Here is a 19,669-nt window from a genome sequence, read left to right on the forward strand (position 1 = left end):
GGATGTTGTCTTGAGATTTTGTATCAAGATTGTGGTGTGCTTTATATTATGTTCTTGTAAACCTGGAAGTGAGGTCTATATGTTTCATTAAAAATCAGCCAATTATCTTAAACAGTTTGTGGACATTAATCATTGAGTCTTCTGTCTATCAATCAAGGCTAAATTAATTAGTCCCACAACAGTCTGATTATACGAAAATTGAACTCCTTGGCCTGAATGCAAAGGACTATGTCTGATGGAAACTGAACATAGATCACCCATCTAACACCATCCCTACCGTGAAGAATGGTGGTGGCAGCATCATGCTATGGAGATGCTTTTCAGCGGTAGCGACTGGGAGACTTTTAAGGATAGAGGGAACAATGAATGGAGCCAAATACAGACAAATCCTGGAGGAGAACCTGCTTCAGAGGGCAAAAGACCTGAGACTGCGGCAAAGATTTACATTCCAACAGGATAATGACCCCGAGTATACAGCCAAAGCCACTCTGGAATGGCTTCAGAACAGGATTGTAAAAGTCCTTGAGTGGCCCAGCGAAAGCCCAGACTTGAATCCCATTGATAATTTGTGGAAAGGCTTGAAGATTGCTGTTCACCGATGCTCGTCATTCAAGTTGACAGAGATTGAGCAAACTGCAAGGAAGAATGGGAGAAACTCCCCAAATCCAGATGTGCAAAGCTGATGCAGACAAACCCAAGAAGACTCGAAGCTGTAATTGCTGTCAAAGGAGCTTATACGAATTATTGACTTAGGGGGCAGAATATTTATGTAAATTAGATATTTCTGTATTTCATTTATAACTGTTTTATAAAAATGTATTGAAAAAAAAATTCCACTTTGACATTATGGGGTATTTTGTGTAGAACAATGACAAAAAATGTCAATTTTATCCATTCTAAATTCAGGCTGTAACACAAAAATGTGAAAAAGTCAAGGGGCATGAATACTTTCTGGAGGCACTGTACCACAACTGCTATTGGACAGGGAAAAATGGCTACCAATGCACTATCTTGAACCAAAATACCTACTCCAAGAACCTCATTATTTGAAGCCAAAACTCCAGGTACATCTCATTATTTGAATCCAAAGTGTGCTCTAAGGACTCAAACACGACTTTTATTTGTGCACCAACGTGATGTGTCTTCACACTTTCTGCAGTTATCAACACAGGTCGTTTTGCTTACTGGAATTTCACTTTGTCCACTTGAAACCGAGTTTCAAAAATATCAGATGTTAACACCCGACAGCGCAGCAGGTCCTGCGGTAATGGCGGGAATGAGGAAGTGGGTTAAATAAAAATAAATAAATAAAAACACACCAAAAATAAATAAATAAATAAAAAGAGGAACTTCAAATGGAATTAAGAGATCTATTGAAGGAGGTGGTTTAACGTTTTAGAAAATGTGAAAAATAGATTTGAACACACAAGGACAAGGAATCGTGCTGTAATGGAGGGAGGAAAGGAATTAATAAATAAATAACACAAAGGGCAAGAGAAAGGGAAAGTGGTAATTTATCAAAGACACCACACTCATAATGTTACCTGATCAGTTGGAGTGTAATCCGATTGCTTCACGATATCTATCCTGTCCAGGAAACTAAAAAAAGAGAGGGAGAGAAAGAGACAGAGAGAGAGAAAGAGAGAGAGGGAGAGAGAAAAATCGTCATTGCAGAAATATATACACATATATATTTTTACAGTCACGTGAAAAGGTAAGTACACCCCATGTACAGTTTTGACTTTTTCAACATATTTCAACTACAGCTATTTGATCTTCATTTCAACAATATTGATAGACAAAGGTGATATAATATAACAAATATCATGAACATTTACATTTTGTAGTCCATTGTTTAATTTAAATAAACAAATGCAAATTTCGCATGTGGAAAAAGTAAGTACACCCCTACATTTATCACTACTTCAAATACCTAAAATTAGAATCAGGTGCACCAGCTCAGGTGCAAATGATTAGAACATCGTTAGAGAGGATCTTGGAGGAACCTGTCTTATTTAAACCTCAGACATTTAGTTTGGTTTGCTCTTTGTTGTTGAAGTGTGCGGCGTCACCATGCTGAGATCAAAAGAGCTCTCTGATGCCTTCAGAAAGAAGGTTATACAAGCCTATGAGTCTGGGAAGAGATTTAAAAAGATCTCCAAACAATTTGAAATCAATCATTCGACTGTCCGGAAGTTCATCTACAAGGAGAAGATTCCAAACAACTGCCAACTTGTTCAGGCCAGGCCGCCCCAGCAAGTTCAGCCCGAGAGCAGACCGCAAGATGCTGAAAGAAGTCTCGAAGAACCCAAGAATGTCATCACGGGACCTACAGGTAGCTCTTGCCACTGTTGTCAAAGAAGTGCACGAGTCTACCATTAGAAAAAGGCTGCACAAATTTGATCTACATGGGAGGTGTGTCAGGAGGAAACCTTTGCTGTCCAGAAAGAATATCAGGGCAAGACTACAGTTTGCCAATGAACACCTAGGCAAAGACCAGCACTTCTGGAACAATGTGCTCTGGACAGATGAGTCAAAGGTAGAGCTATTTGGCCACAGTACCAGAAGACATGTTTGGTGAAAATCAAAGACAGCATTTGACCACAAGAACCTGATACCAACTGTAAAGCATGGTGGTGGAAATATTATGGTTTGGGGCAGCTTTGCTGCATCAGGGCCTGGCCAGCTCACCATCATAGAATCCACTATGAATTATTCATTGTACCAGAGGGTGCTTGAGGATAATGTAAGGCTGTCTGTTGGAAAGTTGAAGCTCAACCAAAGGTAGATCTTGCACCATGACAATGACCCTAAACATACCAGTAAATCCACCAAGGAATGGCTGAAAAGAAAGAAATGGAGGATTCTGGAATGGCCAATTCAAAGCCCGGATCTAAATCCCATCGAGATGTTGTGGGGGGTATTTGTAACGAGCTGTGCATGCAAGAAACCCTGCAAACATCGCACAACTGAAAGAATTCTGCATGGAGGAATGGGCAAAAATTTCTCCCAGTCGATGTCAGAGACTGGTAGACAGTTATAAGAAACGCCTACTTGAGGTTGTTTCTGCCAAAGGGGGCAATACCACCTATTAGGGCCAAGGGTGTACTTACTTTTTCCACATGCGAAATTTGCCCTTCTGTTTATTTAAATTATACAATGGACTACAAAATGTAAATGTTTCATGATATTTGTTGTATTATATCACCTTTATCTATCAATGTTGTTGAAATGAAGATCAAATAGCTGTATGTTGAAATATGTTGAAAAAGTCAAAACTTTACATGGGGTGTACTTACTTTTTCACGTGACTGTATGTATATATTTTTACAAAGGATACGAAATGATTGTAAATCAAATGTCTAAGAGCTAAGGGATGAGGGAGCAAAATTATAGGATTGTGCAACTGGTTGCAAGGTTGAGTTAGATATATTTGGAAGAGTGGTCGTTAAAATATTTCAAGATCTGTTTATAAAATGAATTTGTTGACTTTGAAGTTCATTGTTCGAATTTTTGTTTGACTTGTATTTTGAGTTAAATTAATAATTGTAATTGGAAATAGTTTGGTGGAAGCTTGGTTAAAAGCCTTGGTTACAGTGTGTTGGAACAAATTAATTAATCATGATATGGTGATGAGAACAGAACTATATGTGGATTAAGATAAGGACATAAAAGAAATGTTATGAATTGTGCTGGTTGTAAGATTAGTGCATTCATATCACTACAAGTTACACACCATGAAATTAATGTGATGTAAGGCACCATTTGAAGATCACATACTAGTAGCAAACACTATAGAACTAATTCCTCATGTAAAAACAAAAAAAAAGTGGGGAGAATCTATGATAATGAATACATTGTGCATAGTTTGTTTGTTTGTTTGCATAGTTTGTTTGTTTGCATAGTTTGTTGGGAATTAGATATTCCTGTTTGTGATTTTAATAATATGTACTCATTATTAATGCATTTATTTCTATTTGAGTAGCATTACAAAAAACTGCTTGAGTTTAATTTTTTCAAACGGTGTTGATCTGAAAGCAATTTTAAATGCTATTCCTAGTTTTGTAGTGAAAATACCTACCTGATTTGGATATTATCCGTGTGAAGCATATAAATGAATATAACCTTTTGAAGGTTTTGAGGAAAACAGCAAATTGTTAAATGTGAAGCTGTTATAAGATATACATGATTAATTAAAACATGGTAATTTCATGTCAAGATGTACCCTACCTGATCCAGAGTGTGGTGAAAGCAGATTCAGATGTGGCTGAGTAAAGGATAAGACCAGATCACATCTCAAATGGAGTGATAACGGCAGTGGGAAGAAGTCCGGGAAAGAAAATTTGTGGCTAAAAATGAAGTTAATCTTGGCATACACCCTCCTTCTCAAAGAATGATAGTCCTTTGCAAGATTGGAAACAGATGCTTACCTTCACCAAGGAAAATTCATGTGATCATTTGCCTGGATCACATTGCAACGTATGGAAGAAAGGTGATCACTTGCTTCTGTTCAAGTGTCTGGAACATTCATCACGTCAGCAATTGCGGGACGACAACATCTTACCTGCAACTTCTACTGGATGCAGTGACTTGACGTCATTGCTACACCAACTTCCGGGGAACCAGCGTGGAGCTGTAAGTGGACGGCCCTGCTTCTTCCTCTACAACGGGCCTCCATGATTCTGCTGGTTGCCCCTGGCATGGGCCATGGATAACTTGAACACCATGGTCCTAGCATCACAGTGGATGCATTTGTCATCTCTGTTCCACATCTTGCCGGTCAACCAATATCATATCAATACTTGCTCCACGCTCATGATGAGTGAGGAGGCAAGTCGACTACAACTGGACGAAGGCCTTGTTCAAGGACTACTATGGCTCACGGCATGAGTGGCAAGGATGCTACATGCAGAGCAGGGTCAGTTTATGATTCTGCCCAGCTACCACGATAGCGGAAACCCTACGCGAAATAGTGTAGGTGCTATGAAGACATCAGAAGAAAATGTTTCATACTTGATTTTCAAACACAAGTGATCAGCCTCTTCTTTTCAAACCGAAGTTCAACATTTATTCTGCAGCAAAATGCATTTTGGAAGTATAATTGCCAAATGCTGCAGATGTTTTATATGGAATTATGCAGACAGTATTATTTAGAAAATGGTGAAATGAATGAAAAGAATAACTGTGAAAATGTTTATGGTGAACTGAAAATTGTTGTGCATTGATAAAAAGGTGAAGTTTGTTTGCAGAGACATTTATGATGCAAATGAAATGAACTGAATTATCAACATGGAAAGAGTCGACGAACAAAGGAATGTTTTTATGATCAGATTCTTCCAGGATGACGGTGTATGCCTTAGGTAATGAAAATTGGATTACCAAATTTTTGTAATTCGGTATTTTGCAATTGGTGTTTAGATTAATTGTTCAATATAAACAAAAATAAAAAATGAGGGATTGTAGAATTATAAAGGATATATATGGGTGAAGTGCAGGCGAATTATTACCTGCACCTTCTGATTCAAAATTGCAGAGACTCCATTTTTACAATGGGAAAAGCTAAAGCATTTAGTTTTCAGCAAGGTAGATCGAACAACAACTGGACATCTGTGAGCTGATCTTTATCACCCTGGCAAATGTGCACAGAGGTAGAATGTTGACTTAGCCTGGGGTTGGTATGCAGCAGTCAATTAGAGAGGCTGAACAGGTCAAAAAGGATTGACCTCTAACGGATAGAAATAATGGGTTTTCTCTCCATCTCATGTGATTGTCATCTTGGGCAAACTTCTGAGCCGTTTCATGATGACAAACAGATGCTCTCGGCGCCAGGAATATTGTCCGGCCAAGCTTTTGTAAATGACCCCGAAATTCCAACTGAATAAGATTAAAGGAGACGGGGCTTATATAACGAGCATCGTGCCAATCTTGAATCAGAGAAAATCCTATTGCTTGTGAAGACGCGTCGTTCTGTGCGTTATGTGCTTTTGTGTGTAGAAGTTTAAATGTTCAAGTGTGTAGAACTGGTTTTCTCTCCATACGATGTTTTGAATAAAACCTTGGAACTGCAGCGAAGTCGTCTTCACCCTCATTGGAAAGTATTCACTGCAAGTCGTCGGCAGACAGCTTTAATAGAGCAATGCAGGTTTCTGTATCTGTGTGTTTTGACCAAACAGTGGATTTTATTTGGAAGATGGTCAGAGTAAGTTGAAAGATTGGGAGACAGGGCCGTAGATGATGTCTCGGAGTGTTGATGGGAGTAGATTTATTGAGATTTGAGTTGTCTTGCATGTTTGGATGCATGGATTTATGGTCATAAATGAAGGTCGAGCAGGATGATCGTTAATATGATAATGGTGTCGTTAAATATATTATTTATTTATGGCCGTGCAAGGGGGTAGGGGTGATGGTGGGGGTGATGAAAACAGATTTTCGGCGTTTAAAAATTGTGCAAAATGGGCGATTTGGTGAAATCCAACCCGATGTGGATTTCGGTTGAAGAATTTTCGGCTGGTTGGTCTGAAACAATGTTGAAATTTGCAAGATTAAGCCATTTGTGTCTGGGATTGTGGATTTTCAATGGTAAACATTTAATGAATTGTGGCATGGTTGTGGTCGAGAAGCTGATTGGTGCTTCATGGGATAGCAGAAGTATGGCATTGTTGCACTGTGTGAAAATGGCAGGCAAATGGGTGCCTGTGCTGGTGGCACTGGACGCGGGGCACACATAGATGGGGAGCCGAGCGAGGTGCGCGCTGGCGAGAGAGTATTTGACGTTTTCTTGACATAACCAGATTAAAACGATGATTTCTTTTATGAACCATGATTGTGGTAATGAAATATGAAGCCAAATGGCTCCGAGACCAGGGGTTGGGTCATAGAGAGCCGTCGAGGCTCAAGGAAATCGCGGCCAGATGGTTGTGCGGGGGACGTTTCCTTATTCTCGTTTTAATAGCAATGAGAGTAGAGATCAGGCGGCATGTTGGAGTACTAGCGTTAAGCTGTGATCAAACGCTATTGCGCTATGATTGAAATGTCGGTGGTTCAAATGTCATGACGTCAGTGTGATGGATCCCTTTGTGTTCGAACTGGGACCCAAATGAGCGGTGAACGCACGAGAAATGCAGCAAGTAACCACGTGATGTGTCGTGGCATTATGGTGTTCAATATCATTCATGTTGTGTGTGTGTGTGACTGAGCCTGTGGTGTCACAGTGTTGGCATGCAATGCGAGAGTTCCTGGAAGGCAATTCAGAAAGTCCTCCAAATAGCTCATGATGTAACGATCGGCTTCGGTCAGGTTCGATATGGGGAATTCATACATGTCTAGCGACCCTGAAAAGTGGTGAACTCATAATCATACGCTACGAACCTAAATAGTGGAGATTAGTGTATGCATGCACGGGAACCTGGAGAGTACGAATGTGTGAAGAGGAAGAATGGCGCGCACCTGGATGGCTCTTTCCGATGTGCGCGGTTGGGTAGTTCTGGGTGGTGTGGTGTGCGGCCCGGAGGGATAGCAACAGCATACTTCGTTGCGTGTTTCCTTCTCTTTACAAGCCTAATGGATGTCGCTATAGAGAGCAGGGAAAACACGGACTACAACATATTCACGCATGCGCACATAGAGGCGAAATGGTAATGTACAAAGGATGCGCTCTCATCATTAGTCACCAAGCAACAGGATTGGTGATTGTGGGCAGAGCTGTGTGTGCTGACCTGACCGCGGCATGAGTGTATCACAGGTGAATTTGACTACCAGCTGTGATGTGGATTGTGATGTCATGTGGATGGGTAATATTTTTGCATTTAAAATGATTATTGAGATATTCAAATACGATGGTGCAGTAATGCAAGTGGACATGAAATATGTGCTTCAGGCTTGAGTTGGAGGAACGAGACAACATTGCATGGATGACAGTGATGCAGAATGATGATGTTTACAATCATGTTTACAATGTTTGTGTTTACAATGCAGTGATGCAGTGATGCACGGAGCAGGATGAGGAAGAGGCAGTGAGTTTCTCCTTTCCATTGGCAGGTATGGTGGAAAAACAGTTATCTAATAGCTAGATTGGCCTCTGTGTTAGAGAGGGTGGATAGTGAGTCAATGATTGGCAGATCACGCATTGTTAGATGATGGGGTGGAGATGCGAACAAATGATAATACAAAGCAGAGTGGTATGTGACTTACTTTTAGCGGAGAAGGGGGGTGTTTACAAAATTGTGGAAGGTAGATGTTACATTTGGATTGGCAAACACGACGCAGGGAGTGCAGCCAGCCATCAAGAGGATGAGGGAGGTGAGTGCCAATTTGGAGGATGGGGAGCAAAAATAGGTCATTGGATGATGGTTGCCGTGGGACTCCTCATCATGATCGTTGTTATTGGATGCTTAAGAGTTTTAATCCATGTGTGTATCAGTAAGTTTTGCAATGAAGGTACAGGGGAACAAAACCGGGTGGTCCGGGGTCCGGAGGAGGATGCACGAGGCACCCCCATATGTGAACTGCCACTCCATTCACCCCTGTACGAGAACTACCACTCCCTTAACCCCTGTACGAGAACGGTGCGAGGGTTCAAGACCTGCCACCGCACTCTTTCCACTCCACCCTGCCCTCGCCCCTGACCATGAGTTAGCTAAATCTCGCACAGACGGCACAATAGACAATGGATTGAATCCAAGAGTTAACTCCACAAACCATGCGTGAACTGAGAACCGCTCTGGAGCGAGCTGAGGATTCCGATCCAAGGGAGCGTGAGTGGTGAAGATTGCATAATCTCAAACTTGAAGCCCATTATCATGCGCGAATCGGAAGAGGGGAAACTTCAAGAAGGGTGTCTTGCGTTAATAAAGGTGTCGATGGTCGCCACCGTACCTCAATGTATTTCACTGCCTTTACAACCAAAGAGCTTCATTAACATTTCACTGAGAAATAAAGGCAGAAAGGCCTGCTACTAACCTGAGTCTTGCTTTATACTTGTATGGAATTTTAAAGACCCTGCATATTAAGTGGGGCTCTGAGTGTTTTTACTTCTTTGAATGGGAGACTGTTCTGCCCACATGTTTTAAAATGACTTTCGAATCTTTTAAGCCAATGAATAATCATTTATGTATTTAGTACACTTTGTGTTGAAATTGTTGCCTTGTAATGGAAATTCTCTCTTTCTCTAGGTCTACAAAGCTTTTAAAAGGGGAAGGGACCATATAGGTGTTTGTCTATAGTCTTCGATCCACCGACCCCACTCCATGGATGGCGGGACTTGATCCACACCATTGCACGAGCGAGTTCCCTTGACGGAGAAAGGGGTTCGTCACTCACCAACATGGGGTACAAGGTGAATCGGGTATAATGAGAAAACACATCTATGAAATCCGTAGGGGGACAAAGGGTGATAATAAATATTCTCTTCTTTCATGTTTATTAAAGACTAGCTGAATGCACCCGGCATTGCCTGGGTTCTTTTTGAATGAATTTAATCTTCTGTACATAGGTCTGACGCGAGCCCAGTATCAGTTAGTGCTCAACGATTCCTTGTTCTTTCTTCGGTCGGGCCCCGCGAGAGAGAATTTTGAAAGCATGTGTTGCAATCAGTCAGATATTCCTATGAAGTACATAAGTACTTTCCGCAGGCTTTTATCCGCAGCTCAATGGAATACTGCTCTCCCCTCTGGGCTGGTGCTCCTGCCTCACACCTAGCTCTTCTTCACGCTGTTGAAACCAAAGCGTTCAGAATCATTGGAATCTCCCGCGATGAAGCTAACTCCAAGGGCCTTTCACTCACTCACCGCAGGCAGGTTGGTGGTCTTTCCGTCTTCTACCGACTCCTCTCTGGCCTTGCCCCCCCCAGCTCTCTCTGGGCTCTGTCCCCCAAATATTCCTACAGGTCGCACAAGATCTGCCTGCAACCCTCTTATGGTTAAACTGCCAAAATCAAGACTCTCTGCTCACCTTCACTCCTTCATTCCTCTTTTCTCCCGCCTCTGGAACAAACTCCCTCACTCTCTTCAATCCCACTCCACCCTCCAGGTCTTTAAAACAGCTGTTCACCACCATCTCTTATCTTCCCCCATCCAAAACCTTGATCTTTTCTACCCCCGCTAATTTCACCCCAAATCCACTTTTTTGAAATACCAACTTCTGCCCTGGAAGTCCTTGGTGTCCTTGTGTTTTATACTTCTCCCACCCCCCCCCCCCCCCCACCTTCCCATGCCTCCTCCCCCCAAGCCTTCTCCCTCCCACACATCTCCCTGCTCTCGGGTGTTGTGTTTGTGTGCTTCCCCTTCTCTCCCCATCTTGTCTTCCGCTCACTCTTTTTGTGTGTTTTGTTTGTCTGGTTGATTTGTTTGTGAAATAAATGTTAGCTCTTTCACGAGCCTCGATTCAGTATCCCCAAAAAAAGAAAGAAAAAAAAAAGAAAAAAAAAGTTGTACTTCAAAAGAATTTTGAAAGAAGAAGAAGATTTATTGCGAAATGTGCCAAGCCCGGCCGAGGCCTCACCACCAAATCTATAACCTTCCCGGGGCCCGTCCCGACATTTTTTGTTTCAGAGGTTTCCTCCTATCTTTCACCGTTCAGGTGATTAGTGCGTGCAGACAAACAAACAAAAACTTTCTTTTATCTATATAATAATATAATATAATAAAAGGCAATGTCTGTTTGTGGTGTCGTTAGGTATACAAATCCATATGCGCCTACTTTGAGGTCTTAATGGTGCACAACTAGGGGTAGTTTTATATGGGGAATCCAATGGCAGGCTCAAACTCAAAAAAAAATACCCAAAAAGGCGGGACCACGAAATACCCTTTTTCTATTGGACAATTTAAATAGTCTCCGCCTCCCTAAGGTCTCCGCCCCTCCTAATAATCCTATATAAGCCGTGGCGTTACTTCAACATTCATTTTAATAGCGAACGTTTTCACCACGTTTCTTCATTATTATTACTAGGGCATTGCCCGTACGTGGGTGCCCGTTCCTTGCCAATGCCCGTACTATATATATATATCTAAAATTATATCCCCCCCCCCCTCTATTTACATGAAATGGTTTGGTCCATTCGCAACGACCACAGAACCCCCCCCCCTCTATTTACATGCAATGGTTTGGTCCAAAGCAAACGGTTTGGTCCATTCGATGTGATTCGATGATTCGATGTGAATGGTTTGGTCCATTCGCAACGACCACAGAACCCCCCCCCTCTATTTACATGAATGGTTTGGTCCATTCGCAAAGCCAAAGCGAACGACCACAGAACCCCCCCCTCTATTTACATGAATGGTTTGGTCCATTCGCAAAGCCAAAGCGAACGACCACAGAACCCCCCCCCCCCTCTATTTACATGAATGGTTTGGTCCATTCGCAACGGCAAAGCGAACGGCGAACGGCTAAATCGCCATAGCTCGGTAAGTACTTGTCCGATTAATTTCAAACCTTGAAAAGGCACATCCTCGGGTCCCCAGCAATATACCTGGCAAGTTTCAAGTATATCGGACCGGTAGTTGTCGAGAAACAGCGGTCACAGACAAACGTACAGACGTACAAACGTACAAACGTACAGAGATTACTGGAATTATAGATAGATAATGCCCAATTATTCAATTAGCGCCAATGTATTTTGGCTGTTTGCAATTTAAGCGCAAGGAATCAATCAATTCAATAAAAAAAATGAAAAGGAAAAACACGCAACAACGTGTCCCGTGATTGGCTACGGGAAGTGAGGTCTTTGGCTGATGGGTGATGATTGGCTGCCGGAGGAAGGTCGTATATCGCAGTTACGATGAAACGAAGCGAACGACCACAGAACCCCCCCCCCTCTATTTACATGAATGGTTTGGTCCATTCGCAAAGCCAAAGCGAACGACCACAGAACCCCCCCCCCCCTCTATTTACATGAATGGTTTGGTCCATTCGCAACGGCAAAGCGAACGGCGAACGGCTAAATCGCCATAGCTCGGTAAGTACTTGTCCGATTAATTTCAAACCTTGAAAAGGCACATCCTCGGGTCCCCAGCAATATACCTGGCAAGTTTCAAGTATATCGGACCGGTAGTTGTCGAGAAACAGCGGTCACAGACAAACGTACAGACGTACAGACGTACAAACGTACAGAGATTACTGGAATTATAGATAGATTATTCCTATTTCTCCGATTTATTCCTATTTTTTTATTCCGATTTATTCCTACCTTCGAAAATCTCCGATTTATTCCTATTTTATAAGTAAAGCGAACGTTTTCCATAAAAAACGAGCATTTTCCCCACCTCTTCCCATTATGAAACGAAAAGCGACAGTTTTCCCGACTACGATGCCACCCAAAAAGCGGCCAAATTTCGGAAAGTCGTCTGCAGCCCTCCATATGCAGACACGAAGAGAAACACGGACAGATGCGGAACATCAGCAGGAACATCAGCAGGAACTTCAAACCCTGGCACCCAGGCGATCAGCTCTCATAGACCAAGAGACACTCGAGGAAAGACAGTCACGACTCCAAGAAAACGCTGCCAGACGAAGTGCTGAAAGGCAGCAGGAAGCACTAGAACAGAGGCAGTCTCGCCTCCAAGAACAGGTCTTCTGACAGTCAACTCGACGGCAGGAGGAAACTTCAGATGAACGTCAGACAAGGCATCAAAGAGATAGGACAAGTCATGCTGAGGTAAGATCTCGAACATTCACTATGCAACAGTGGTACCAAGGTGCTTTCAACTATGATTGAAGCCATGATTATGCATCACACGAATTAGTGACCATTGGTTCCATGTCTAAGATTTGTGACAAGTGTAGCGCCTGAACCACCTGAGCCACATAAGGATCTTCTTCTTGGCACCACTCCAGTGTCGAAACATTTCCTTCAGAATATTTGGAAAAACAATTGTGCCTTTCAAATGACGTCATTCGGTGCCAATGTCATCACAGAGGGAGGATTCATGCCAACATTCAAAGTTGAGGGACAGATTTACCATAGGATAGGATCCCTCCAGCCTCTACCAAATGAACAGCCTTGGTATTTGCAGATATACTTTGTTGGAGATCTTCAACAACAGGCCCAGAGTAGATACAACAGCAACCAGGGTACAAGATTTGATTTAATTTTGAAGCTGCAAGAAATGCTTCATTCAAGTAACAGCTATGTCGAAAGTTTTAAATATGTCCTTGAGAATGCTCCCACCCTGGAATTTCAGATCATCATTGATGCTGACAAAAGACCATCAGGTGAGCATGCACGCCAATTCAATGCTCCAGCACGTAATGAGGTGGCTGTCATTATGACTGGCCAAGAATATGGCAGAAGAGACAATGTCATCAAATGTCGTGACAACAACCTTAACTTCATCAGTGAAACCCATAGGTCTTACGATGCCCTCCAGTATCCTTTGCTCTTCGTGAATGGAGAAGATGGCTACCACTTTAATATTCCACAGGCTGGTACAAACTCAACAAAAACTGTCTCTTGCATGGACTTCGATGCTCATCGCTTTATGGTTCGTGCCAATTCCTTTAACCAACTTCATCGAAGTCAGAACCTCTTCCATCAATTCTCTGTGGACATGTATGCAAAGATTGAAGCAGAGAGGTTGCGTTAAATCAGGATCCACCAAAAAGAATTAAGATCTGACTCCTACATACACTTGCGAGACGGAATGAACAATGATGTGGCTGGAGGAGAGCTTGGCCAACTCTGCATCCTGCCATCAAGCTTTAGAGGCAGCCCCAGATACATGCATGAAAGAACTCAATATGCAATGACATATGTCCGCATTTATTGGCGACCTGATCTCTTTATCACATTTACTTGCAATCCAACATGGAAAGAAATCCAGGATGAGCTACTTCCCGGACAAACACATTTTCACAGACATGACCTCACTGCCAGAGTATTCCGTCTCAAAGTGTTAATTTAATGGACCTTATCACCAAATCACATATTTTTGGATCAGTACGTTGCCACATGTACACCATTGAATGGCAAAAAAGAGGATTGCCTCATGCACATATTCTAATCTGGCTTTCCTCGAAAACTCGTGCCAACCAGATTGACTCCATCATATCAGCAGAATTTCCAGATCCAACGAACGACAAAGATATGTTTGAAATTGTCAAAGCACAGATGGTTCATGGTCCTTGTGGTTCACTTAACTACAACTCGCCATGCATGAAAGACAGAAAGTGCACCAAACGTTTTCCAAGGCAATTCTTGAAAGAGACACAAACAGGAGAAGATGGCTACCCCTCTTACCGACGAAGAAGGCCTGAGGATGGAGGATTTCAGACAAAGATTGGACAACATGAAATAGATAACAGATGGATTGGTCAGGGTCAGTTTCGCCATGTCTATCAACAAATCACAAGGGCAAACATTAACAGTGGCAGGATTGCATCTGGAAGAGTCTTGCTTTTCTCATGGTCAGCTATATGTAGGCATTCCAGAGTTGGAAGTCCCTGCAATCTTTTTGTTTACACTCCAACTGCAACGACTCACAACATCGTCTATACTGAAGTGCTGAAGTGAAATTGCCCATCATCAGTGGGGCTAAATTATCCAAAATGTCCTATAGATATATAGGTCAATTGCAAAATAAGCTATGACTAATAAGCAGTTGCGGACCATCAGTGGTGGTGCTATTAGTGTGTGGCTGGACTGCGAGTCTGGCAAGCTATTAGTTCTAAAAAACGGTCACAATACTCAATGACGGCATCGTGTCAAGGCGGGTGCACCTCGCCATAAAGGTGCCAAATGCCTACAGGAGTAAACCTGGAATAACAAGCGTTAGGCCTAGGTCCCCCGTCGGTGAAGTGATGCGAGTTGACAAAGTGGAAGACGCAAGGCGGCCATCTTGGATTTTGACGTAGCGACCCAATTTTCAATAGAGTTCTTCCTTGTGCCGAGATACACCCAAACACCAGATTAGAAGTTGGTACTTCGCTTATTTTTCAAGATATTCATCTCACAAGGTTCAGACATACATGGCGGCGGCCATCTTGGATTTTGACGTGGCGACCCAATTTTCAATAGCGTTCTTCCTTGTGCCTAGATACACCCAAACACCAGATTAGAAGTTGGTTCTTCGCTTATTTTTCAAGATATTTCGCTCACAAGGTTCAGACATATATATGGTGGCGGCCATCTTGGAGTTTGACGTGGCGACCCAATTTTCAATAGGGTTCTTCCGTATGCCGAGATACACACACACACACAAAATAAGAAGTTGGTACTTCGCTTATTTTTCAAGATGTTCATCTCACAAGGTTCAGACATACATGGCGGCGGCCATCTTGGATTTTGACATGGCGACCCAATTTTCAATAGCGTTCTTCCTTGTGCCTAGATACACCCAAACACCAGATTAGAAGTTGGTTCTTCGCTTATTTTTCAAGATATTTCGCTCGCAAGGTTCAGACATATATATGGTGGCGGCCATCTTGGAGTTTGACGTGGCGACCCAATTTTCAATAGCGTTCTTCCTTATGCCGAGATACACCCACACACCAAATTATAAGTTGGTACTTCGCTTATTTTTCAAGATATTCATCTCACAAGGTTCAGACAAACATGGCGGCGGCCATCTTGGATTTTGACGTGGCGGCCCAATTTTCAACAGCATTCTTCCTTATGCCTAGACACATCCACACACCAGATTAGAAGTTGGTACTTCGCTAATTTTTTAAGATATTCAGCTCACAAGGTTCAGACATACACGGCATCAGACAAACATGGCGGCGGCCATCTTGGATTTTGACGTGGGTTGCACCCACACACCAAATTCGAATGCGGTCCTTCGCTTATGCATGCATGGACGGACGGACGGAGGGGAAAACCATAGTCCCCCTTTCGCTCCGCGGTGCGACGGGGGACAAAAAAATCCGAGTGGCTGTTGGGAACCCACTCATAACCCAAATTCCCATGAAACCTCCCGAGCGAAGCCGGGTACTTCTGCTTGTATGTATGTATGTATGTATGTATGTATGCATGTATGTATGTATGTATGTGTATATATATATATATATGTATGTATGTATGTGTATATATATATATATATATATATATATATACATATATATATATATATATATATATATATGTATGTATGTATGTATGTATGTATGTATGTATGTATATATATATATATGTATATATATATATATGTATATATATATATATATATATATATATATATATATATATATATATACATATATATATATATATATATATATGTATATATATATATATATATATATGTATATATATATATATATATATATATATATATATATATATATATATATATATATATATATATATATATATATATATATATATATATATATATATATATATATATATATATATACTGTTGCGGTTTTGGGGAAGCCCGTTCCCTTACCAAGGGGAGATTAAGCCCCTTGTTCTCCTTGGGTCTTCGAACCGCGAGACTTGAGTCGCCACTTCTGGTCAGACGCGGGACAGGGTTTCAGGACAATTTTCGCACGTACCTAAGTACCCACGCCGCCGCGGAAGCGGGGATCGAGTCTTGCACGAACCACGCGTAATTTGAGTACACCCGAGCGGATTGCGTACCACGTGGTCCGTGCTGTTACCTTGCTATTGGAACCCGATCAGAGCGATATAATTCGTACCACGCTAAGTCAATGATGGAAGAGACAAAACGGTCGAATCAAAGGAATAACAGATTTAATTATTATTATTTACAATGATTGGCAGAAAAGCAGAGACACAGGGTTAAGCAGTCTGAGCTTAAATACCAGACAATGGGCCCACTCACACATACAGGGAGATGAAGGAAGAAATGTTCATGCGCTGAACGCGCCGGCTTTGGTCGTCCAGGAACAGCTCACCCGGCGTGGCCCTCTAGCGGTCACAGCACGTACCCCGGCGAAGGCAGGCAGGCAGGCGGGAGAATCCTCGCGGCGCCTATCTCGGCAAAGCAGGCAGGAGGAAATATACGCGCATCTATGTGGCCCGGCACGGCCGTCTCTTACAGCGTGATTAATACAACTGTGCGCTTTCACCCTCGTAACGCAACGGAGGATCTGACTCCAGCTCAACTGAGAACTCAACTTGTAACTCATGCGCGTCTCACCCGAGCTCATAACTTGTAACTCGTCTGCCTCCCTTCTCATAACTTGGCACTCCGAACCGACTCTCATAACTCAGCGTTCCCTTCTCATAACTTGGCGCTCCGAACCGACTCTCATAACTCATGGGCTTGCCCTGCGCGCATCTCACAACTCAGCGCATGTCCTCCTCATAACTGAGGTGGGGGCTCCGAGCACAGGGTTATATTGCCCCTCCCTGGCCCGTATCGAATGTTCCAAGTCCCGCCTTTTGCCGCAGTGGTAAGCCACTCCCCTCAAGCCCTGATTGGCAGGTCGCGCTTACCAGTCACTCCCACTCCTTCGCCTTCCTTCGCCTTCCTTCGCCCTTGATCGACGTGTTCAGGCCTGCCTCGTGGTATTTCGCGCCAAAGCCAAAAGCATGGAGGCATCGTAAAGGACCTAACTCTCATTATTCTACTCAACGCAAAACTACACACAGGAAAGGTCTGCGCTTACATTTACTATGAAATAACTGAGCTTTAAACGAGGCTACGTGTTGTAGTGTAACTAAACTAGGAGGGGGAAATTAACCTTTATTATAAAAACAAAACCGCAACAATATATATAAAAGAAAGTTTTTGTTCATACTGGGCTCGCGTCAGACCTATGTCCAGAAGATTAAATTAATTCAAAAAGAACCCGGGCAACGCCAGGTGCGTTCAGCTAGTCTATATCTATCTATAATTCCACTAATCTCTGTGTGTGTGTATGCGACCGCTGTTTCTCGACAACTACCGGTCCGATATACTTGAAACTTGCCAGGTATATTGCTGGGGACCCGAGGATGTGCCTTTTCAAGGTTTCATATTAATCGGACAATTACTTACCGAGCTATGTCCAAAAAACGATTCAACCAATCAGAGAGCAGCGAGCTATCGCGTGTGCCGAACGTGGCGAACACACTCTGCCTCGGACGGCACATTTGAGAGCGTATTCATTTATTTCACGTTGGCAAACTATGTTGCCGCTATGTTGGCGTTAAACTATGTTTTAAAACTAATTAAAACCATTTCATGTAAATAGAGGGGGGGGGGTGGGGGGGGGGGGGGATTGTCACTGTACTCGCAAGCCGTTCGCCGTTCGCTTTGGCGTTGCGAATGGACCAAAACATTTCATGGACCAAACCATTTCATGTAAAGCGTTCGCCGTTCGCTTTGGCGTTGCGAATGAACCAAAACATTTCATGAACCAAACCATTTCATGTAAATAGAGGGGGGGATATAATTTTAGATATATATATAGTACAGGCATGCCCTAGTATAGATAAATGACTGTACCCGAGTTGCTGTTTTGTCATGGTATGTCATGTCACGTATGTCATGTCACCAATCATAATTCAATCATAATGCACAAATGTATTTGTAATATACGTGATATTACATTTTCTAAACAATTAAAGTTGAAAAGTTAAGTTGAAAAAAAAAAAGTTGGAAAAAGAAAATTGGAAATTTTTTCAAAAAACATACGCTTAGAACATTCCGACGGGAGAGATAGGTGCATACCAGACGTTTGGTACGATTTGACAAAAGTTTGAGGGAGTAGTTCAGTGACAACACAACACAACACAGGACAGGACAACACAACACAGGACAGGACAACACAGACACTGCATAGATATATATTATATAGATATCGGTCGGTGGAGTCAGCTGTCGTATGCCATCGTATGCCATCGTATGCCATCGTACGGCGTAATGGCACCATAGACGTAATGACGTACCGCGACAAAAAAACTGCCACTACTTTAATATATAGAACATGATATATTTTAACCTCCAGTAACTTTACAGTCACAACGAAGGGATTAATGGTACGATTAGATTTACTATAAAATGACGTTACCATTATTCTGAAAATGACATGACTATAAAAACCGAGGCTAATTCCTTACTTCCGTGTTATTAGTACCGTGTACTGCTTATCATTGATTCATGAACCATACACCGCTTCAAGCTAGAAACTTTGCAATAACGAAAAAGGGATTGCAGTGTTACGATTATATTTACTCGAATATTAATTAGTATTAACGCTATTATTATTATTACGAAAACAATACTACTGTATTAAGAAACCTGGGCTTAATTAGTCGGAAGCGACCTGAAGGTGAGCCGTGCAGGCATTAAGCCTAAGGCCTATACGTACTATGTCGTTGGAGAATCCGTAACGTCTATGCTTTTGATATTTGATGATCATTTTAACAATCGGTTTGTTTGTGTTTCACAGGGAATGAAATACGTAAAAGGTAGAGTATGGTGATTGTGATACATGACAGGTTCGATGATATGTTCGGCCTGAACGACATTGGAATCAAAATGGCGGAGTGTGGAGTCAGCCGTTGTACGCCGTAATGACATCAGACGTAATCACGGCACCCTGTCATGTGACCAGATCCTCAGCTCTGATTGGTATACGTTTGATGGGACATACCGTACATGCATACATACATACATATGGATGGACAAACACTGTTCAAGACTGATTTGCCCTATGGGCTACGCCGTATAAAATAGTCCCATGGGGGACTAACGGATATTTCCCCAGTTTCTGAGAATATTTT

General features: G+C 42.3%; 1 protein-coding gene across 3 annotated transcripts in view; it reads right to left on the bottom strand.

Moving 5' to 3' along the window:
* Positions 1 to 19,669, bottom strand: part of LOC137426662 (guanine nucleotide-binding protein G(s) subunit alpha-like) — a 182,043-nt gene that overhangs the window by 54,004 nt on the left and 108,370 nt on the right. For 2 of the 3 annotated variants that reach the window (XM_078779159.1, XM_068115426.2), the window contains 2 exons: positions 1,545 to 1,599; positions 1,186 to 1,259 (listed from right to left, as the gene is read on the bottom strand). In XM_078779159.1, the coding sequence (XP_078635285.1) occupies positions 1,186 to 1,259; positions 1,545 to 1,599 (129 nt within the window). Of the gene's footprint in view, positions 1 to 1,185; positions 1,260 to 1,544; positions 1,600 to 19,669 lie in introns of those variants that run through there. The other variant, XM_068115431.2, reaches the window with a different exon arrangement.

This window comes from Myxine glutinosa, chromosome 5, assembly GCF_964187855.1.
Source record: "Myxine glutinosa chromosome 5, kmMyxGlut1.1, whole genome shotgun sequence".
NCBI lineage: Eukaryota > Metazoa > Chordata > Myxini > Myxiniformes > Myxinidae > Myxine > Myxine glutinosa.